Consider the following 21,677-nt stretch of genomic DNA (forward strand, 5'->3'; position numbering starts at 1 on the left):
GTGTTTGAAGCAAGAAGGCATATGAAGGAAGCTTCCCCTCCCCATCACCTTTCTGGTCTAATAGCTTATCTTCTATGTAGTTACTATGTTTTCATGAACAGGTTCTCTTCCCACACCCACACCCAGGTATCACATTATTCTTTATGGTTTCCTGAAAATAAATCTTTGCTGTCTGATTCTGAGCAGGTTGAAATAGGAGGGCCTTTGGGAGCATACTGGAATGGTGGTGGGACTGTGGCAAAAAGGAGACTCTGGAGTACACTAGTACTTTGGTTGACTGCTACTGAACTCTGGGAGTTTCTTTTGTTTTGCAGATAATCCGATTGGATTTCATTGTGAAAAATACAGTATTCGATAAGACGTTTTATTTAATTTTTTTATATCTAGATTTTTATATCCATCTCTATTTTCTTTTCTGCATTTCATGAAGTCTTTAAATATTTCTAAGGTAACCAATTTGATCACAGTAATAAAATACCAAAAAGACTGAGTATTTTGATTTTTACGGTTTCAGATTCCTGCCCTCTGTGAGGTTAATTACTGATAAACAACATAGTCACTTTACAGCAGAGAAAAACTGTAGGAAGCTGTGAAGGAGTCTGCTATTTAAGTCTGTTGAACTGTTGCTGAGGTTGATTAAAAAAAAAAAAAAAAGAAGAAAGAAAGAAAAAAGCTAGTGCCATCTGGAAGCAAATATTTACAAAACAAACCCTGAGATCTTGACCAGGTCAGCAGAGGTTAGGTGTCATGAAGCTGGTTAGTGTTGAGACTTGCATTTGGCAAACTTCAGAGGAGGCTTACAAAATTGCAGCTAGCTGTGTGGTGTGGTGTTACGCTTCATGGAATTGCACATATGTCTGTCTCTTTAATGGTTTCATCATCTCTTCCCCCCCCCCCCCCCCCAACTCCCCAACTATCTCGCTTTAGGAACAAGTACTTGCTTTTAAACAGCCAAGAACTTAATGAACTGAGTGCAATCTCCCATAAAGCCAACATCCCTGAAGTTGATGCAGTTGTTAACACAGACAGGTAAGTTGATGTAGAAGTGCAGCATCAGCAGCTTCTAGCATTTTACAAGCCCTTTCATTGGAGATTTGATGTCACCTGTTTTGTCTGAAGTCCTGCAGAGCACCATACTTGCTTTAGCTTCAGTGATATGTTTCAGCCTGAAGTATCTCAGTTTGTATAGTATTTGTGGTTGTTAGCAACTTTAAAGTGTTCTTGTACTCTTAGTAAGTACCCTTTAGAAACAAATGCAACATGATGTGGGGTTTTTAGGTTTGTGGCCCAGACTCCCGTATGATGCACTAGATCTGTCTGTTTGTCTGGCCTGTCTCTCTAGTGGCTTCGCAGAAGAGCTGGGATCCCTCTAATGCGTACACTGCTGCTACTAATTAATATTAGACCTGAGATTCAGGAGCAGTCTGTGCATAATGTCCATTTCTAATCTACATAAATAGATTTAAGTGCATCTGTTCAAAGCTTTTATTTTAAGAGCAACTAGTATCTAGAATAAGCTAAATTAGATTAACATATTAATCTACTTAGAGAATTCCCTGTGTTTTACATGGCTGTCTATTGGGTTGACTATTTTGATTTAATTTAATATATAACACTGATGTAAAAACTTCACGAAGTTAAGTGTTTTCAGAATTTAGTGGTCAAAATACTTCCAGAGTATCAGTTCAGACTTGGACTGCACAAAACAGATTTACCTTGCTTGAAAAGGTAAATTTCTATAAAATTCTCTAAGATGATTTCCGAATTATAATAATCATCACAATTATTTGTCTAACTATTAAGAAGTGGTATCAGCATCCCTTCCTCCTAAGCACAGGTACCTTTTTGCCTTTGTTCACAAAGGAATAAGTATTTGGGGAGAGGAAGAAATTTGGCCTGTTATGAATGCACTGAAAGGAAGTGGAACAAGGATGTAAACAGCTTTTTCCATCCTACAAAGTTTCTCAGTGTTCTTGAGTCTTAGTAAAAACAGACTGTCATGCTGAAAACATACTATTTTCCACAAGGACTTGGTCAGCTGATTATTGACTGCTCAGCAAAAGTGCTGATGCAATATGCAGCAAAGAACCAGGATCGATCAGCTGAATACACATGCTATTTTTCTTGGAGTAGAAAAGTGCTGCTTTGAAACATCTTACCCTGCCTCTGCAGAATGGCTTGTATGGCCAGACAGGCAGCATTACTTAGTTTCTGGTATAAACTTAATTCCTTTTCCAACCTTAGCATTTCATTTCCGTAGCACCTTTCTTGATGCATGAGATTAAGGTGGTGCTGCTGCACGTGCTTCCAGTGGGTAGATACTCTACTGAGGTGCTGTTATATGCAGATAATACCACGGTTTCATGGCTTCTATAATTTTATTAGTACAAACAGAAAGACGCTACCTAATCTGAAAGATGCAAGATGCTAGGTTTCCATCCTCTGATCTGCTGCCTGCTAAACAGAATTCAGACCTTCCTTTATGTGTGTTAAGGAAGGATTGTATTTTTGAAATCATTTAATATTTTGAAAGAAAAGAAATGGTCTTCTGTTGGATTTATTAGGAAGCCATTCATTTGGAAGGCTTTTCACAACTTTACCAAAGGTATTTAGGAGACTTCTCCCACTGGTAGGACAAGTGAAAAAAAGAGTTACGGCATTTTCTTGCTGTATAGCTATTTCTGGGCTGTAGGTCACTAGAAGTTCTGGATTCAGTGTTCAGCAAAGTACAGTGCTTCTCAGCCCTTCCACTCATGCTGTATTTTTTTGTGTGTGTGCTTTAGGAGTCTTGTGTGTGATGGGAAGAGAGGTTTGTTAACCAGACTACTTCAGGTCATGAAGAAGGAACCAGCTGAATCCTCCTTCAGGTAGGCCTTGCTTGCACTTCAGCATATTGTTTTGAAGTAACTGAAAGAGCAGTTTTCACAGGGCTTGCAGCAGTTGAAAATACTTACAAAACCATAAGCTGAGAATTTTTTTTGTTGGATTTGGCTGTAGTGACAGTGCAGATGAGGGAGAAGGCCAAAGCATGCATTGAACTGTGTATCCAATTACAGTCAGTGACTTTGTGAGATCAACAAATCTCTCTTCAGCTTAGAATGAATCCAATAAGGGAACTTAGTTTAAAATTTGGTTGTGATAAAACTCTTGCTCCAATATTAAAACTGAAACTTCATTTCTCCTGTTTGTCAGGTTTTGGCAAGCAAGGGCAGTTGAAAGTTTTCTGCGAGGCACAACCTCCTATGCAGACCAGATGTTCCTGCTAAAGAGAGGACTCCTGGAGGTAAGAAGCACATGTTAAGCTTAATCTGTAACATATCTCTATTGCAATCAAGAAGGTCTTTTTAATAAAGAATTCAGAGAGGGTGAAATGGAGTGGCTAAATATTCGTTATAGTAGAAGGGCAATTTTTGTAATGTTGAAAAGCCTTTGTGAGTTTTGCTTGTGGCAACTAAATATGAGGTGGCCCATTCTACAAAATTAATTTTCCACCAATGCAGACTGTAGAAAACTCATCTGAATGGTTGTCTGTAATTCAGCCATATAAGAATTAAACCCACCAATAAACATTTGAAGTAGTGATTAAATCAAACTGGCTTGGCTAAACTGTGACAACAACATGTTTTCTTCCCATGCCAGCATATTCTCTACTGCATTGTTGATAGTGAGTGCAAATCGCGGGATGTGCTGCAGAGTTACTTTGACCTTCTAGGGGAACTGATGAAATTCAATATTGATGCATTCAAGAGGTTCAACAAATATATCAACACAGATGAGAAGGTAAATATTTGTAAAAGCTGTCCCCAGTAGTTCAAATTACAGCCTCATATAGCCAGTTGTATCAGTGGGAAACTCAGGATCGTTTGCTAATTTTGGTGTGACTGTTGAGTTTAGTGCACAACAAACACAGCGCTGACCTGCCAAAGTCTCTTGGTAAGTATATAAGTTTCTGACTTTTTCTCTGCATACACTCATATTGTTCGAAGTGCTCCCAGCTGTTCTGAGTCAGCGAGTTCTGAGTTGTTCAGAAAATGTTGCCCCATTGCATGATCGGGCAGATCCAATGTCAGAGCTCGGACTGTAGAACAGGTCCTGTAACGTTACTGGGTTTTGGTTTAAGCTGGTTGTTGTGGATGTTGATACAGGCTATCCAATGAATCTTTCATGGTCACTTGTAAAGAAAATCGTTATGGAAGACAAATCTTAATGTAGATTACTTTCATTATTATTTGTTAATGCTGAAAGGTATTTCTTTGCTTTGGTATCATTTGAACTTAGAAGCACGTTTTAAAAATCATGGCTGATACAAGTCCCTATAAAACACCTAATTTTGTATGTAGCTCGAGAATGGACAGCTCTCCGTGAATTAGTGGTTTCATAGTTTTATACGCTTCTGTGTATATAATCTCAGCTGGTGATTAAGTTTTGAATGGCCTACTTCTGCTTATGATACTAAAATATTTCTCTAGTTGCTTCTAAATTTTGCAGACCTTGGAGAATAGAAGCAGAGAAGTATTTCCAAGAAGGGTATATTTAATACTAGGTTAGTCTCTGGTAACTGAACTGACAAATTCTAGAGAATCTACTTTGAGAGAATCTAATTCTAGAGAATATACTTTGTGTGCGCTTCCTATTTATTGATTTGTAACTTTTTCTTAGTCCTCATTCTTTGTGAATGTCTTACTGCGTGCCTCCCTAGTACCAACTGCTGTCCAATGGTTAAATGTAGGAAAACGTGGACCTGGAGGAAGTACAGAGCCCAACAACCCAGCTTATCTCATCTCCTTCTTTCAAAACAAATAGCCTATGAAATTTTGGCCTCATTGAAGTGATAGGGGCTGCTTCATAGTAGATTTTAGGAGTGTCAGGCATCTTTTAGTCAGCCCTTGCTGCCAGTAATGGCTTGGGTTGGCCAAAGCAGTTTGGGGGCATATCTCTCCTTTTGTTCTTGTTAGGGTTAAAGCGAGTTACTTAAGAGTGAGTGTATCCATTCCTTGTTCTTCGGCGGACTGAGCCTTGATACCTGTTCCACTTTCCTATGAGTTGTCCTAGTGCACATATTTACTTAAGAGTGAAGAAGTACACTAAGTGTTCAGACTGAAAGTGACTGGTAAGGAAATGACCATCTGGGTTTTGGCATTCAGAACCTAGCTTCTGCCTAGAAGGGAAGGGGAAGCTGTCTGCATTTGTGAAGCCTCATTTTGGTGATGTGCACTGCTGGGTGCTTACGCAATGGTTTCTCCCAGAACTTTTAAGAATTGTGCTCTTTCAGCACTCCAGAACTGAATTTCCAAGACTATTGTTGTTATCCTACTCACCAAGCCTTATTTGTTGTTCTGCCTGCTGAGGTTCAGTAGCCTGTTCCTCTTGTTCCAACAGAATAATTGTTTTAGTGCACCTCTCGGTGCACACATTCTTAAAAGAGTATAAAATGCTGTTCTGTCAGGCTTCATCTGTTAGTGCGCATATAGGACATTTTGGGGCAAATGCAACACTAAAAAGGTGTTTCTCTTTAGTTCCAGACATTTTTGAATCAGATCAACAGTTCATTGGTTGACTCAAACATGTTGGTTCGCTGCATTACATTGTCCCTGGACCGATTTGAGAATCAGTCTGATGCTAAAGGTAAAGAATAAGGAGTGTTGTTTTTGTTTGGTAGTGATTGTGGTTATTTTAAGCCTGAGCTTTGAAAATGTTGGTTGGAGACAGATAATTGAAGATCCTCTGTAGCGTAGTGGTTTTCACATCTGCTTCACATTCAGAAGGTCTTAGATTCAAGCCCCAGTGGAACCAGCATCAGGAAATCTTTGGGAGGTTGGACTAGATGATCTCCAGAGGTCCCTTCCAACCTTACTGGTTCTGTGTAATTACCCCCTGTATTTGTTCCTGTGGTCTAAGCACCAGTTCTTACAGCTGCAATACTCAGATCAATGTATCTAAACTTTGAGCACTTGATGATTCTCTTTTCCCTCTTGCTGCAGTTGCAGAAGTCTTGTCAGAGTGCCGCCTGCTATCGTATATGTCCCAGATGTCCATGAGAATGTCCTTTCTTTTCCGTCTCATTAATATTATTCATGTACAGACACTTACACAGGTAAAGAGCTGGCAGTAATTTCACTGATACCTTGCTGATGAGCTGGGCTGGGAGCAGGGAGGAACTTGGTTTCTCTTTAAGAGACCGATGTCCCTTTTTTTTTTTTTTTTTTGTCTTACAAGTAAAGAAATTCCTCTGCATGCTTGCCTCGAGGGCATTTTGAATGTCATCTGTACAATCAGTATTTCAATTTTTTCTCATTTGACCTACTATGTTATTTTTACTTTCAGGAAAATGTCAGTTGTTTGAACACAAGTTTAGTTATCTTAATGCTGGCCCGAAGGAAAGAAAAGCTACCTTTTTATCTGCGCACTTTGCAACAGATGGAATATACAGAAAAATACCCAGGCTTCATTCTGAACAACTTCCATAGTCTCCTGCGATTCTGGCAACAGCATTACCTCAACAAGGACAAAGACAGCACCTGCCTAGAAAATGTATGTGAACCTTTTAAACATAGTAAGAAAAAACACAAACGTCTGTGTACTAGTCACCTAGCAATAATGGGAAATGAGATGATGTGAAGGGGAAGAAAGGAGCAAGTTCAACCTCCTCCCAGTGTAATTTTCTGAAATGCTTTTCACGCCATTTTGTCAGTCATGTGCCTAGTGCATGCAGTCAGGGTAGCACAAGGCAGATGTACGGTTCAGGTCTCTCACATGAGCAGGTCAGAGGTGGAAGTGACCATGTAAGGAAGCTGGTCGTCTTTTTGGGGAGTCTATATAGAATTGCTATTAAAGATCCCAAGCCAGGAGGTGTCTTACCACCTTCTGTGTGGCTAAGCACATGAGCTTCAGTGCCTGCTACTCCCTAAATTGGCAGCTTCCTTGCATCTTCATGGCCTTTTTGTTTGTGTGGATCTTGGGTCTTTTGTGAAATAGATTTCTGTCTTGTATCTTAACCTCGTTTTCCCCCTACACTCATTTCTTATGAGGATACAGCCAAGGTCCACTGGTTCTACTTAGTTTTTCCAAATTATCCAAGCTATGAATCAGGTGCCTTCCAGAGGCATACGCAGATGACTAACCTGCTGGTTTTAGGGATCTATACCTCAGCATCCTGCTCCAGCAATCTGTCTGCTTATAGAAGTGGGATGTGCTGCCTTCTGGGGAGTTCCCTGTGCTGCTGTTTTCCTTTTGCCTGGTTGCCAGAAGTATCCAGTGCCCTTAAGTACCATCTCTAATGCTGCTCTGCTCGTAGAATTGATGCGCTGGAGGTCATAGTAGAAATAGTGTTGCCTGGGATAGTTGATTCAATGTCAGTCTCTTCTGCTCCACAGCCCTGAACAGGATGGTCTCAGTGGTGAATTGGAGGTTAAAATGTGTGGCTGAGCAAGTCAGGCTAGAAAGGAAGTGATTTTCAGTTTTCTCTGCCTCTGAGGTGTCTGTCCTAATGCGTGTTGGTGCCTGCAGACCTTGCTAACCAGTCTCTTCCTCTCTCCACAGAGCTCATGTATTAGTTTTACCTACTGGAAAGAGACTGTATCTATACTGCTCAGTCCGGACCGGACATCCCCCTGTGCCATAGTTAGCTACATTGACGAGGCATATATGGACATTGACAGAGACTTTTCTGAGGAGTGATTCTTCACTCTGGCTTCTGATGGACAGCGCTTGGAGGGTACCTCGCAGACCATGGATTTTCAGGGATACGCTGTGTAGTGTGTGTGTGCGCGTGTGCGGCTTGGAACCACGGAGCGTTACTGCATTGTTAAAACCCTGGCCCCCCTTCCCAGTCCCCATCTCTGATCTCTAACGGAGGAGACTTTGAAAGCTCTCTGGGCAACACATTCAGGGATATATCTTCCATTTGTTCTGGGATAAAAATAATCACCTGCAAAAAAAAAAAAAAAAAAAAAGCTTTTTTTGTTGTTTTTTTTTTTTCCCCAGTCGAATATGGCTGGAGTCCTTTTTGATGACAGATGACAGTATTCTGTATGTGCCAGTTTGGTTGTGGCTCCTTTTTCCTGGCTGCTAGAATTAGCAAGTTAAAAAGCACAGAATTTGCCCTCCAAATGTGAGGTCCAAGGAGCCAATCTGACTGGGACCCCAACACACCAGCCACTTGCAGAGCCACCGAGAGGACTCCCTTCAGGTTTAACTCCTCTGTTGGGGTTTAGAATCAGGGATTTAGGGTTGGTTAGAATGAGTGTGTGTGCGTGTGCTTTTAATTCCTGAGAGCCCTAGCTCCAGTCACCTCTTTACCATCTACTTTTGGATCATTTGGTACTAAATCTGTTCGGCCTTGGTCTGTTTGTGTGTTAGGAGGGAACCTTTGCTCCTGCTGTCTTTCCTGCAGATCCTTCCTGTCTGAAGGTGTTTTTACAATGCTGCGGAGAACAGAGACATTTCAGCAGTGATGGGATTGCAACAGGGGTTGGCTTTTTCATGGAGCACTAGCATTAAAACGTACTAATTTTTTAAAACTTGCGGCTTGTCCCTTCTTGGGTAACTAATCTGTTTTTAAAATTCTTTTCAGGACCATTGCTCTTGATGCTAACTGCTATGCCTGGAAGTCTTGTATCAGTCTCTGCTTTCAGTCCTTAATATCACCACACACACGTTAATCTTAAAGTGCAATATTTATTGGAGATGTCAGTTTTTCCTGGATTTGTTTTAAGCAGAATGTGTTAAATGCTGGGAATAAACACTCCTAGTTGAAAGTAACTTTGGAGGATATATTGGGGGAGGAAGAAGCAGGTTTTGGCAGAGCCCAATTGCCAAACCTGAATGTGCCCTGCCTACTCACCAGTGTTAATTATGTTGCTCCAAGACAGTCACATTCCCAAGAATGAAATACAGCCTGAAGTCCTGAGCCACTGCATTTAAGTCAAATTGTATGCATTTTGCAGCTCCAGCTAAAAAAAAACATTTTCCTTTCAGACATGCATCTGAATTATTTTTTTTCTTTTAATTTATTTGATGAGGCAATGTGACTACACATATCTCCAGGATCTGGAGGCAGGGACTGGTGGTGAGAATGTCCCTGAGCTGTAGCATATTGTCGCTAATCTTTGCCAGCAGAGTGAAAGCCATTCTGGACATCTCTGTGCTGGGGCCTGGCTTCCAGCCCCTAGTGCAGGATTTGCTCTCTACAAGTCACCCTTCTCCTCCAGCTTTTCTTATACTTCCATGTCCTGCTATGGACTTACAGTCAGTACTTTGCTTGTTGCTTGCAGGGTGGTCAGAGATGCTGATCCAGATCCAGAGTCTTGCAGACGAGCTGCCCTGGAGGGCTGAATTCCCCTGGTAGCCTTTGGCCAGCTCCAGTGATGTTTCTCCAGTCATGTTCCTTGTGTCAGGGAATTCTGCTCTGGCAGCTGCAACACTCTGTTCTTCATTGGGTCACCTCCACCCTACCCCCCTTCCTGCCCCCCCCCCCAGCCGATTTCTTTCTCATCTGTACTTTTTTTTTTGTTCTTGGGTATTCGTGTTTTTGGTGTATCTTTGCTTCTTCTTAACTGTAATAGATGTACACGTAAAATAAATGCTTCAAATTAAAAGGCTTTTAAGTTAAGGGATGCCTTTTCCATAGTCTAGTTAATTGGTGCATCCAATGATTGCTGCTATAAACCTGCAGTCTCATTTACATCTCTGTATTTATGTAACTTACAGTTAGGGGCCAAGCTGCATTTGTTCTTGGCTCTTGGCCTGTGTATGGCTGAGCTGAAATAATCCCAGCCTGCCTTCCAGCTTGTGAATCCCTCCTCTCCACAGTGGGAGCACAGTAATTTATATGTCTTTGTATGTTTTGGGTTCTTGTCTGCTAGAAGCAGCTTGGCTTTGCTTTCACCTTCAGGCTTACGCAGGAGGCTAAGTTGGCTGTCTTCAGAGAAGTGCACGGAAGGGAAACCCGTGGTGACTCCTCCTGGAGCGCGTGCTCTGGTCTCCAGCAGAAAGGTTCTGCTTGCAGCCACTGCGCAGGCAAGGGGAGGGCTGCTGGCAACTTTTGACTGTGAGCTTGTCTGGCCATGCTAGCTGCCTCAAGAAGGTTTCTTGAGAGGGACCAGACAGCTCAGGCCTTCATCCTCATTTTGTCTTATTTATGGAGCACAGAGGGAAGAAGTGTCCTGTGCAGTGCCAGGGAGTGGCACCTCACTGACCTTGCCACTGACTTCAGTAGAGGCTTCAGCAGGTTGAGTGCTAGAATAGGGGGTGGAGGTGGGACCCCCTGAGACTAACAAATACTTCTGGAAGTCTGCACTATCCCCACAGATTGCTGAGGTTTGTGCTGCCTGGATTAATGCCAATTTACTAACTGCAAATAAACATATTAAATGGAAACTTATTAAAGAAATCTATTTTAAAGAAGTAAGTGGAATTGTCTTTCTTTGTAGTGGCCTTAGGAATGTACTTAGGATTTTTACATTCTTACCTTGGCTAAATTGAGTGAGGTCTAGCCTGTCCTCCCTTGCCTGAGCGTACTGAAGGGTGAGTGTGCTCATGGGTTGTGGTAGGGAAAGTGAGGAAAGGGCTTTTTCCCCAGAGCTGAACCACTCCATCAGTGAGGGATAAGGAAAAAAGCTGTTCTTGCCAGAGCTTGGAGTTCTGTTGCACAGGGACCAGTTTTCCCAGAGCTGGCAGCAGCTCTGATTCCCTGGTGCTAGAGGAGGCCAAAGCTCCTTTCCTAGCCCTGCCTGGAGGTAAAAGGCCCACAACGATCCTACCTTGCCTCCCCAGGTCTCCGTTACACTACTGCAGCAGAGCCCGAGGTAAGGCATTACCCCATCACAGACACGAAGGAGCCTGTCCTGGTAGAGCTACGTTTATTCACCGAGCGCAAAGCTGGCAGTGACTGTTGCAGCCATTTGCCTCCAAAGTACAGCAGGCGGATGGGGGACGGGACCGGGCACAGGTCTGTGTTCCTACTCCTCGTGCTGGCAAAAAAATAAAGAGACTGGATGAAATGCTGGGCCTGAAGGCAGCGAGCGCTCAGGCACCACTCCGGTCTGCCTGGCAGCACGACCTGGCTGGATAGACCATGAGCCCCTGCCCTCTCTTCCCCTCCCTGCAGCCAGGTGGACTCAAGGCCTGGGCCTTACCTTGGAGGTGATGACCTCCCTGGTGCGGGCACGCAGCTTGTTGACTTGTGTCTCGGCAATGTCTGCCCGCTCCTCTGCATCGTCCAGCTCGTGCTGCACCTTGCGGTATTTCACCAGGTTGGAGTTGGCTTGCTGCTCCTGTGGTTGGGGGAAGCCACAAACAGGCAGGGTGAGGGGAGAGGTGGGTGTGAATGAGGCACAGCCCAGTACCTGGGCCCTGAATTCCCCACACTGGACCTGGGGCCCTTTTCCCCTTTAGCCCACCTGGCTGGGCAGTGTAGGGTGCCCACAGTGATTCCCCCTGGGGAAGGCCGGAGCAGTGGTAGCGATTAGCACTTACCGCCTCCTCAAACTGGCGCTTGTAGCTCTTGACCTTGCTCTGCAGCTTGTCAATCAGATCCTGCATCCTTGTCAGGTTTTTCCGGTCTTCCTCAGCCTGGAAGAGCCCCCAACCTGGTTAGCAGGAACCCTGGCAGCTAATGTGAGACCATATTGTCCTGCTTGGACTTCTGCCCCAACTCCTTTACAGGAGACCCAGTGGTGCCAGGCCCCCCCCCCCCGCTGATCCAAGCCACTGACCCTCATGTAACATGGGCTGTCCCCTGGACCCTTCCCCCCCCCCCCCCCCCATGTCTCACAACACCCAGCTGAGGTGGCAGATATCAGGAACGGGGAGAGCTCTGTACCTCCTTTTATGTGCCAGTATGGGGCTCAGAACAAGATAGTGCTGTGCTGGCCTGGGAGCTGGGCCTGCTGGACTGGTGGCGTGCTAGAGAGGGCAAGGGGCTGAGCACAGGGTGGGGGCCAGGTGAGGAGGGTGCCAAGCCCAGCGTCCTGCTGAGGTAGGGCTGCGTCCGTGCTGCTGTACCTGGTAGCTCAGCTCCTTGATCCGCCGCTCATACTTGCGAATGCCCTTCTGGGCTTCGGCCATCTTCTTCTGCTCCATATCCAGCTCTCCCTCCAGCTCACGCACCTGCATGTAGAGAGAGGCCAGGTCAGCGCTCTGCTTCACCAGCATCACAGCCTGACTGGGCTGGTGGGGTGGCCCAGTATCCAGCCAGGGGGAAGCCAGCTCCCCTGCTCAGAGGAGCCCCAGCAGTGACTGTGCCATCCCAGGCAATGGCTTGAACTGAGCCCCAAGCTCTCAGATCTTCAAGGGCAGACCCCACCACCTATGACCTACCCTGTGGCACCTGCTGGCCCCCAGAGAGAGTTAGGGTGGTGCCTGTGCCCTGCAAAGCTTGGTACCACCCCAGACTAGAGAGTGTGCAAGCTAGGGCAGTGCCAGAAGCCCACTCCTAGGTGGGCAATGCTGGTGGCCTGTCCTTGCTGCCTCACCCTGGCTTCCAGCTTCTGGATCTGCTTCTTGCCCCCCTTGAGAGCAATCTGCTCCGCTTCGTCCAGGCGCATCTGCAGGTCCTTGATGGTCTGCTCCATGTTCTTCTTCATCCGCTCCAAGTGTGCACTTGTGTCCTGCTCCTTCTTTAGCTCCTCTGCCATCATGGCAGCCTGCAGGGCCAAGGGCATATACACATCACCACCAGGCAAGGCACCTCTACCAGATACAGGGGCCCCACAGAGGAGCTGCAAGATCCTCCCCTCTCCTCACAGCTTCCAGCCCCACAGGGCACTGGGCCCAGCCATGTAGCACAGTCTCCATCATGCTCTTACATCTGTGATGGCCTTCTTCGCCTTCTCCTCAGCATTGCGGCACTCCTGCACTGCATCCTCCACCTCGCTGCTCAGCTGCGAGATGTCGGTTTCCAGCTTCTTCTTTTGGTTGATCAGGCCTGTGTTCTGCAGACAGAGAATGGGGTAGTGGCATAGGGACCAGTTGTTCACGTTGGTGGTGGCCCCAATGCTAGACAGGCTCCCAGCTCTCAGGTGCCTAAGCCCAGCCATGGGCAGACAGAGCCCCACATCCCAGCTGATCGACATGCCCCTCACCTGTGAGTGGAGCAGGTTGACCCTCTCAGTGGCCTCCAACAGCTCCTGCTCTGCCAGCTTCCTGCTCCTCTCAGCCTGCTCCAGGGCTGCCCGCAGCTCCTCCACTTCTGCCAGCAGCAAGTTGTTGCGTCGTTCCAGAGCAGCTGCCTGCTCTTTCAGATCATCGTTGTGGCGGTGGGTGTCATCCAGCTCGATTTGCAGGTCCTGCCAGGCAGCAAGGGGTCAGTGGGGAAGAAAAGGAGAAGGGGACGGCCCCAAACTAGGGCTGGCAGTTGCGGCAGCACCAAATCGTCCCACCCACGGCCATCCAACCTTAATTTGGGCCTGAAGCTGGCGGCCCAACTTCTGGAACTCAGCCGCCTGGCGGTTGGCATGGCTCAGCTGGATCTCCATCTCATTCAGGTCTCCCTCCATTTTCTTCCTCAGCCTGACAGCCTCGTTCTTGGCCCGAGCCTCTGCATCCAGGGTGGCCTGCATGGAGTCCATGGCACGCTGGTGGTTTCGTCTACAGGAGGCATTGTGTGACAATGTGTCAGCCCCATCCTGCTGCAAGCACGCGGCCCCAGGAAGTTGCAGCCACACCAATTATCCCATCATGGATGTCCTGCCAGCTCTGCCCCGAAGTAATAGCCCAGCCTGTCTCCTCTTCCCACACACCTCAGGTTCTCAAACTCCTCATCCTTCTCCGCCAGCTTCCTGTCCACATCAGCCTTGATCTGGTTCAGCTCCAGTTGGATACGCAGCGTCTTGCTCTCTTCATGTTCCAGGGCCCCCTAGAGATAACAGCATCCCTGTGTGAATGCAGCCCCCAGGAAGGTCTCCCCAGCCATCTCAGCCTGGCATCATGTCCCAGTCTAAAGTTGTGGGGAGCACGGGGAGTCAGGAGCCCACCTCAATGACTTGCTAGGGGTTGCACAATACCCACGAGCAGGGCCCAAGAATCCCCCATGTGCTGGTTGTAGCCTGTCACTCAGGGCTATCATACTGTATAGGTCACCTGCCCCAAACTACCCTAACTGGAGCTGTAGGGTAGGTGAGGTGGCCCTCAGAGGGTAGCAGACACACAGAAACACATTCCCAACACATTGGTGGGTAACACAGACTCACCTCAGCCTCCTCCAGGGCTGCCTGTATATCACTCTTCTCACTCTCCAAGGCCTTCTTCAGTTTCTCCAGCTCATGGATGGTTTTGCCACTAAGACTAATCTGGTCAGTCAGATCAGCAATTTCCTCTGGCAGGAGCAGAAGGGCACTGGGTCAGGACTGAGTTGTAGGGCGAAGCCCACATGGGCAATTTCACAAATCCCCCAGCCCAGATTGAGCCTAAGTCATCCCTAGTCCACTGGAGAGCAGCCATCCAGGCACTGGGGTTGTCTGTGCTAGCAGAATGGGCACCAGTCCCCTTTGCTGAATCCTGCTGTACTCCTCTGCAGCCTGGGAGCAGGGAGGAGGGGAGGAGTCACAGGAGAGGCATAAGGTGCCACAGAGACCTACTTCTCTAAAAGCAAAACTCTGAAGTAAGCAACATGTCGCAGCCATGGCACGTCCGTCCGGCAGCAAAATGCATTTGGCAATAAAAATCCGGACCTTCTGCCTGGAGTCCCCCCAGCCAAACATTGGTTTCCTGGAGGGACATAGGGCCCCACAGCCCAGGTAGGGAGGAAATGAGGCCAAACCTGGCTGAGAAGCAAGGTCAGCTCCTTCCCAGAGGTACACCCATCCCACCTCAAATCTTGGTGAGGACAAGGAAGCTACAGACTATCCACAAAAGAAAGGCCTCAGGGAGCTAGCAGTCTAAGGGGAGAGCCTGAGCCCAGTCCTACCCTGCAGGTTCTTGTTCTCCCTCTTTAGGGTCTCCAGGTTGTCCAGGGACTCCTCATAGGCATTCTTGAGCTTGAAGAGCTCTGTGCTCAGGCTACGCGACTCCTTCTGTGATGCTTCCAGCTCTGCCTGGGTCTCCTCATACTTCTGCTTCCACTCAGCCAAGACCCTGTCAAAGTTGCGTTGCTTCTTGTCCAAGGCAGCGCAGGCTGAGTTGGCTCGTTCCAGGTCCACTGAGAGGTCTTCGATCTCCGTCTGCAGCCGGTGCTTGGTTTTTTCCAGTGAGGAGCACTTAGCGTGAGCAGCCTCCACTGCCTCCTCTGCCTCCTGCAGCCGGATGGCCAGCTTCTTCCTGCCAATGACAGCAAGGGATGAACACATCTAGCCCAAGAATCATCCCACCTGTTACTCTGGGGATGGAAGTCCCTGAGCTGCCCAAACACCCTGGAAAGGCTCTCCCTGAGGCTCAGGTCTGGGCAGAGAACTGCAATCTGACCCTGGGGTCTGGGAAAGCCCCATCTTCGAATGGAAATTGGCTACTTGTGAAAAACATGCTTCTGTGCCACATGGCATAAGACTCACTTGGCTTCCTCAAGCTCTTCTGTCCTTTGGATGGCATCTGTCTCATACTTGGTCCTCCACTGGGCCACTTCTGCATTGGCTTTGGATAGTGTCCTCTGGAGCTCACTCTTGGCCTCTACCTCTTCCTCATACTGTTCCCGCAACAGGTCACAGTCATGTCGGGAGGCTTGCAGAGCATGGGCCAGGGCATTCTTACTCTGAGGAAGGAAGAGTTCATGAGAGGAGCAGCTGACACCAGGCTCCTGGATGCTAGCTCTAGGGCAGCGTTGGATGCTGGGGGATAGACTTTTGTTTGTCCTGAGTCAAGAGCTGCTCTTTGGTCTCTTGCATGTAAGGTATGTCCTACCTCCCCAGCCCAAGCTGCTGGGCCACTGCCATGGTTGGACACATGTCCCATCCCTTGATACCACTGTCACTCTGACTGTCCTGCATGGATGCAGCCATGAAAGTTAATAGGAATCTGATCAGCACTGGTGACATTCCTCCAGCAAGTCCATGCTGCAGCTTGGGCCCCTGTATGGCCCTCCCAGCAGAACCACACATTGCTGTGTGTAGACCCCAGGAGGCCACAGAGATGATTTTTCTTCTCTCAAGTCCTGGATTCCCAATTCTTCTGCTGAGCTATTGCCTTTTAGGCAATGCCTCTGGGGCCACAGAGATCAGCCATGCCTGAGCAGCCTCACCTTGGTCTCTTCCTCTAGCTGCCTCTTGAGCTCCTCAATGGTCTGTGTGAACGAGGTCTTGCCACGGCTCAGCTGGTTGATGAAGGACTCCTTCTCCTCCAGCAGCCGACTCAGCTCCCCTGTATTCAGAACCAAACAGCTATGTTGGGGCAGAGAGGCTGAGATCTGCACGAACCCACACCCCCAGAGAGCTTGTGGCCTTCAGCTCATTGCAACATCATTACCCTGTCCCAGGATGCCCCGGCAGCATTTTCATCCACAGCTACTCCATGAGCACAAGCATTGGTGGGATATCCCCAAACCAGGGGCCCTCTGGGCTGCTCCCTCACTAACCATACAGTCACCACAGCTTCTGTCTAGCCTTCATCATCCTCCAAGGACTTGAGAGGCCTCACACAGGTGACCCTTCCCTTGGCCAAGCTTGAGGGGTCTGAGCTCCAAGACTGTCCCATGCAGTGCAGAAAGTTTGCTGGGACAGCAGATGTGGGCCAGGACAATGAGGATATGGGTTCTTTTCCCCCTGCTTGGTGGAAGAGAGCAAACTCATGTAACAAAGTACCTGGTGGAGATGACACCTATGGCCCAGACTTGCCTGCTGAGGGGAGCTGTGTGGAAACCTCCAGCAGCCCCAACTGTACGCCCAGAAAAGCTGGGGTCCATGGAAAGAGGCTGCGCTCCAGCAGCTAAAGGCTAAGCATGGCAGCTAGGAGTACTCTTGTTCTGATGCTTGAGATCACTGCACATACCCCAGGACCAGTGAGACCAGCATCACTACAGAGATTCTCCCCCTTGCCAGTATGACTCTTCTGCCAGGCCTGAGCACAGACACAACATGGACATCTTGCTCCTCTTCACTCCTGACCGTAGCTTCTGCCATCATTTGTCCATATGAGAGGCAGGACAGTTTGTACGGCTAAACCACTGCTCCCTGACGTAGATGCCGCAGTGCAAGACCAGCCCCAGAGCAACAATGAGTCCTCCGGCTGCCTCCTTCACCTACCGTTCTCAGTCTGCAGCCTGCCACGCTGCGTGCTCACATCAGCCAGTTGTCGCTGCAGCTCGTCCACCTTGGACTTGGCTTCACTCAGCTGGTCCTCATAGGTGCGACACAGCTTCTCAGCATTGGCCTGCACACACCAAGCAAAGCCCACATGAGACCCTGCTCCGCTCAGAGAGTGCCATTCTCCCATAAGGGGCTCAGTGACTGTGCATCATCTTGGGACCTCTCTTCCCTGCTCAGCTAATCTCATATGAACACAAGACAGCAGGAGCCTGCCAGAGCTCTCCTGTCCCCTTCTAGGCTGACAGTAGCTGCCTACAGCAGAGAGCTACTGTCTGTCTCATGGGAAGTGTCTTCCTAGATCCTCCAGCCTTGACTAGGACTAGAACCTCAAAGCACCTCAAAGCCTGCAGACACTGCTATACAGCAGTACACACTGAGTAAGAGGGACTCGCCCTTGCAAAGTAGATAAAGCTAGGACAACAGCCCATGGATGTGGCTGTGCGGAACACACTGCAGCCAGCTGCCATGATGCTGCCGACTCGCAGCTGCAAGGCCCAGCCCTCATGAAGCGATTGAACCTGCTCCACACAGAGCCAGTACCCACCTTGTTCTTGGTGAGATATTCAATGTTGGATGACAGGTCATCCACCTCCATCTTCATCTCACTCTTCTCCTTCTCCAGCTTCTGCTTGACACGCTGCAAGTTGTCAATCTGCTCACTCAGCTCTGCCACACTGTCTGCATGCTTCTTCCGCAGGGCAGCTGCTGTGGACTCATGCTGCAGGGTTGCCTCCTCCAGGTCCCGACGAAGCTTCAGAAATTCTGCCTCCCGCTTCTTGTTCATCTCCAGCTGCGTGGCCGTCGCCCCACCAGCCTCCTCCAGCCGCTCACTCAGCTCCTCCAGCTCACGTGACACTTCTGCCCGCTGCTTTTCCACCTTGGCTCTGGCTGTGCGCTCAGCCTCCAGCTCCTCCTCCAGCTCCTCAATCCGAGCCTGGCAAAGACCAAATGAAGCAGATGCTTCAAGCATTGAATGAAGCTCCAGCATCTTTGCTCCCCCAAATGAAGCAAGGTATTTCCTCTGATGCTGGGTAGCAACAATCCACCAGCCCAGACCAAATGCTTGGGTTGTTTGGGGTTTCTTGGAGGCAGGTATGCGCTGATAGCTTCGTTTGTTCAAATTCTACTCTCCTGTGGACCCTGCTGTGAGGATCTAGGCTGATACTAGCTTTTCTTCAATGACCCTAGATCTAGAGCCTGAATTTGAGGGTCTGTCTTTGCTAGGAAGAAGCCCAACATACAAGATTTGGATCTGCAGAGTTCGGGGACTAGGTCTAAGGTCTTAGTCTAGACAAAGGACTACATCCTAGAAGGTGTTCTTCATACTAGTGTTAGTGTTCACCTCATTAGTTCATTCCTGATTTTTTCAGTCCACCTCATCTAGGCAGTTGGTTTTGCTTGAGCTAAGAATATCTTTTTTTTTTTCCATTTTTCCACTGCCAAGGAGGTACACCTACACTCAGACAGGGTCCAGACCATCTCAGTTCCCCAGCCCATTATGTTTGATGGAAATTTAGGACAATTCTCACTATACCTGGAGCTCCTTGATCTTCTTCTGCAGCTGGGCCTCAAGCACTTGCTCATCTTCAATCCTTGAATTCAGTTGACTTATTTCAAAGTCTTTCCTGCATAAAAAGAAGGCAGAGCCTCTGGTCAGACAACCACTGTCCCATTAAGTCCCTCTAGCCCCTGAAGCCCGAGGAAGATTGTTCCCTTCATTACATCAGCCAGGCCCGGAGAGTAAATAAATGCATATAGGAAAAGGCCAGCTGGAGTGGAGAACAGTGCATGCACTTCTCTGGAGCAGGCCTGGAGTGGCCAGACTTGCAGACAACCTGACTCTGAGGTTTTCCCTGTGAGGTGTCTAGGTGTCCTTCTCTAACACCCTAACTAGTATGAGATATGAGTGATGAAGATTGCACTTGTGACTAAAGCCGGGGCTCTGCATTAGGTTCCTGTCAGGTAAGTCTCTCCTCTCAACTCCACGGGCAGAGAAAGTTCTATAGCACCTTGATCTGTTAGTCCACACAGCTGACAAGCTCCAAGGAGAGGGACTCCTGCAACATCTCTATAAAACTAAACTAAGCCCTTATTTTGCCTGGACTAATCACACTAGCAGTGCTCACAGCCACATCCCAACAGCCTCTGCTGCGGCCATGTGTCCACCTGGTATAGAAGTGGGTAGTGTCCTTATTCTGCCTGGCCAGTGTCCAGGTACATGTCAAGCACTCACTTTTTGAGTTTCTCCTCCAGTTGCTGTTTGTCATTCTCCAGATCCATTACAGACTCTTGTGTTAACTTCAGGTCACCTTCAAGTTTCCGCTTTGCTCTCTCCAAATCCATGCGGATTTTCTTTTCTTGTTCAAGAGAGCTTTCCAGCTGGAGAATGAAGGGAGACAGGCTAGGGATGGAAAGGACTCCTGTAGCTCCTGACTTCCCCATGCCCATTGCTGTGGGAACTTTACCCTGCCTGTAGAGCCAGAGCTGTTTCCCATTTGGTCTCCAGTCCCATTCCCCCAGCCCAGGACCGCTCCCCATGGGGTCCTCTGGATGGCCTCTTGGCTCAGGCACAGTTTGTCAATGGGTTATGCATCATTTGGCTGTATTTAACTGGGGTCTGATAATGAATCCACTTGCCAGATCTCATTCAGGGCCAGCATTTGGGCACTCCAGGATATATGTGACTCAAACCTATCTCACTTCACTGTTACCGGCCCATGACTCACATCATCCACTTGCTGCTCCAGTTTGACTTTCGCTTTGGTCAGTGTGTTGACTTTGTCTTCCTCAGCCTGCAGGTCATCCAGAGCTTGCTGATGGGCCTCTTGAAGTGCTTTCTTCTCTTTTGTCAGCTTCGCAATGATCTCATCCAGAGCAGCCATCTCTTCAATCAGGTTTTTAACCTAGATCAGTGAGGTTAAAAATTGAGTGCACATTCTCTGAGACAGGAGAACACAAAGCTAATACAACGGACTGGCCTATGAAGGGCAGCAGTCGATGATCAGCAGCAACTTGCCAGCACAGCAGCAGCCATCCTCTCTCCCCTTGACCAAGTTTACCCCATCAGGTAGTTTGCCATTGCCCCAGGACCATTTGCCATTGCACAGAACCATTTGCCAACAGATCCACATGCGATGCCACAGGACGCTGGAGGGTTTTGTCCTCTCCCACATCTCCACACTTGCATTCTGCCAAGCCCCAGCTCCACAACAGCAGCAGCCTTGTCCCCCATATTTCTCTTCTGTGTACCACCAAGAGCTGCCACAAGCACTGAAGCCACTGAGCTGTGCCAGCATCCACAGCAGAGCATGGCTGGGGTCCACAGAAAGGGGGAGTTACCTTGTTCTCTGTAGCATGCTTCTCCTTCTCCACCTTGGCCAGTGTGATCTCTAGGTCATCAATGTCCTTCTTCAGTTCTGCACACTCATCCTCCAGCTTGCGTTTCTTGGCTGTGAGGTCTGAGTTCATCTCCTCCTCATCCTCCAGACGCTCTGTCAGCTCCTTCACCTTGGCCTCCAGCTGGATCTTGGACTTGATTAGCAGGTCACAACGCTCCTCTGCATCTGCCAGGTTGTCTTGCTCCTGGGACAGGCACAAGAGAGACAGTGCTCACCTACTACCCCAAAAGCATGTCAAGAGGTACTCAGCCACACTGTCCTGACCTTGGGCTCGAGCTCTCCTCATTGAGGGGGTAGAGCAAGCTCAAGATGTTCAGGCGCATCAAAAGACAGCTCCAGTTGTTGCCCATTCCAAGAACAATGGAAGAGCAGCTAACGCTGACCAAGGCCAAAGTGCTAACTGCAACCATTTCTTCCCAGAGGCAAGAAAGGGTGAACTAACCCTTCCTGGCACACAAATGCCACAGATTAGCTGGAGCTTGGATAGCAAATATCTCCATCCCTCCTACCCCAATCTGAGAAGATCATCCCTCACAGAGTCAGAGGAGCATGAATTTCCCTAGCAGACCTGAGCAAGTAAGTCTGTAACATAGTTGCAAGTTTTTCACTGAGGTCTAACATTACACTTCAAACAGATCAAAACAGTAAAGAGCTCCCAGAACCACAGGAGGCTGAAGGAGGGCTTTAGCACTCTCTGCTCCTTGCTCTACCCATAGAGCCTCAGCCAGCTGCAGTACCTTTACACCTGACAAGGAGTGGGTGAGGCACTTACCGCCTGCAGCTGAAGAGCGAGGTCATTCTTCTCCTGGATCATGGAGACCTGTTTCTCTTCTAGCTCTTTCCTTTTAGCCTCTGACTTCTCCAGAGCCTCTTTCAGCTTCTGGAACTCCTCCTTCAGGTTGGCCATTTCCTTCTCAGTCTGAGCAGACTTGAGTAAAGGCTTGATCTTAAAGAACAGCTTCATCCAGGACCAGTTCTTGACAGCATTGAAAGCTCGGATGTTCCACTGGATGGTATAGAGGGCTTCCCTGAAGGGATAGAAGCACAA

At 48.1% G+C, this 21,677-nt stretch overlaps 2 protein-coding genes across 3 annotated transcripts in view; one reads left to right on the top strand and one right to left on the bottom strand.

Moving 5' to 3' along the window:
* The window catches only part of TRPC4AP (transient receptor potential cation channel subfamily C member 4 associated protein), a gene marked incomplete at its 5' end in the record, with an annotated part of 37,350 nt that extends 26,946 nt beyond the window's left edge, over window positions 1-10,404 (top strand). Inside the window, 8 exons of the mRNA XM_062589495.1 lie at window positions 928-1,029; window positions 2,784-2,867; window positions 3,193-3,283; window positions 3,640-3,780; window positions 5,517-5,625; window positions 5,982-6,094; window positions 6,325-6,531; window positions 7,540-10,404. Of these exons, the coding sequence (XP_062445479.1) occupies window positions 928-1,029; window positions 2,784-2,867; window positions 3,193-3,283; window positions 3,640-3,780; window positions 5,517-5,625; window positions 5,982-6,094; window positions 6,325-6,531; window positions 7,540-7,677 (985 nt within the window). The remainder of the gene's footprint in view (window positions 1-927; window positions 1,030-2,783; window positions 2,868-3,192; window positions 3,284-3,639; window positions 3,781-5,516; window positions 5,626-5,981; window positions 6,095-6,324; window positions 6,532-7,539) is intronic.
* Window positions 10,405-10,842: 438 nt separating this feature from the next.
* The window catches only part of MYH7B (myosin heavy chain 7B), a 31,720-nt gene continuing 20,885 nt past the window's right edge, over window positions 10,843-21,677 (bottom strand). For both annotated transcript variants that reach the window (XM_062589493.1, XM_062589492.1), the window contains 20 exons: window positions 21,402-21,657; window positions 20,571-20,813; window positions 19,958-20,134; window positions 19,465-19,610; window positions 18,766-18,856; window positions 17,776-18,165; window positions 17,169-17,295; window positions 16,169-16,287; window positions 15,486-15,682; window positions 14,906-15,255; window positions 14,190-14,314; window positions 13,740-13,855; window positions 13,395-13,587; window positions 13,083-13,286; window positions 12,807-12,932; window positions 12,474-12,644; window positions 12,004-12,108; window positions 11,476-11,571; window positions 11,136-11,273; window positions 10,843-10,970 (listed from right to left, as the gene is read on the bottom strand). In XM_062589493.1, coding sequence (XP_062445477.1) covers window positions 10,959-10,970; window positions 11,136-11,273; window positions 11,476-11,571; window positions 12,004-12,108; window positions 12,474-12,644; window positions 12,807-12,932; window positions 13,083-13,286; window positions 13,395-13,587; window positions 13,740-13,855; window positions 14,190-14,314; window positions 14,906-15,255; window positions 15,486-15,682; window positions 16,169-16,287; window positions 17,169-17,295; window positions 17,776-18,165; window positions 18,766-18,856; window positions 19,465-19,610; window positions 19,958-20,134; window positions 20,571-20,813; window positions 21,402-21,657 — 3,382 coding nt within the window. In that variant the 3' untranslated portion in view covers window positions 10,843-10,958. The remainder of the gene's footprint in view (window positions 10,971-11,135; window positions 11,274-11,475; window positions 11,572-12,003; window positions 12,109-12,473; window positions 12,645-12,806; window positions 12,933-13,082; window positions 13,287-13,394; window positions 13,588-13,739; window positions 13,856-14,189; window positions 14,315-14,905; window positions 15,256-15,485; window positions 15,683-16,168; window positions 16,288-17,168; window positions 17,296-17,775; window positions 18,166-18,765; window positions 18,857-19,464; window positions 19,611-19,957; window positions 20,135-20,570; window positions 20,814-21,401; window positions 21,658-21,677) is intronic.

The sequence above is a fragment of the Rhea pennata genome, chromosome 16 (assembly GCF_028389875.1).
Source record: "Rhea pennata isolate bPtePen1 chromosome 16, bPtePen1.pri, whole genome shotgun sequence".
NCBI classification, from domain to species: domain Eukaryota; kingdom Metazoa; phylum Chordata; class Aves; order Rheiformes; family Rheidae; genus Rhea; species Rhea pennata.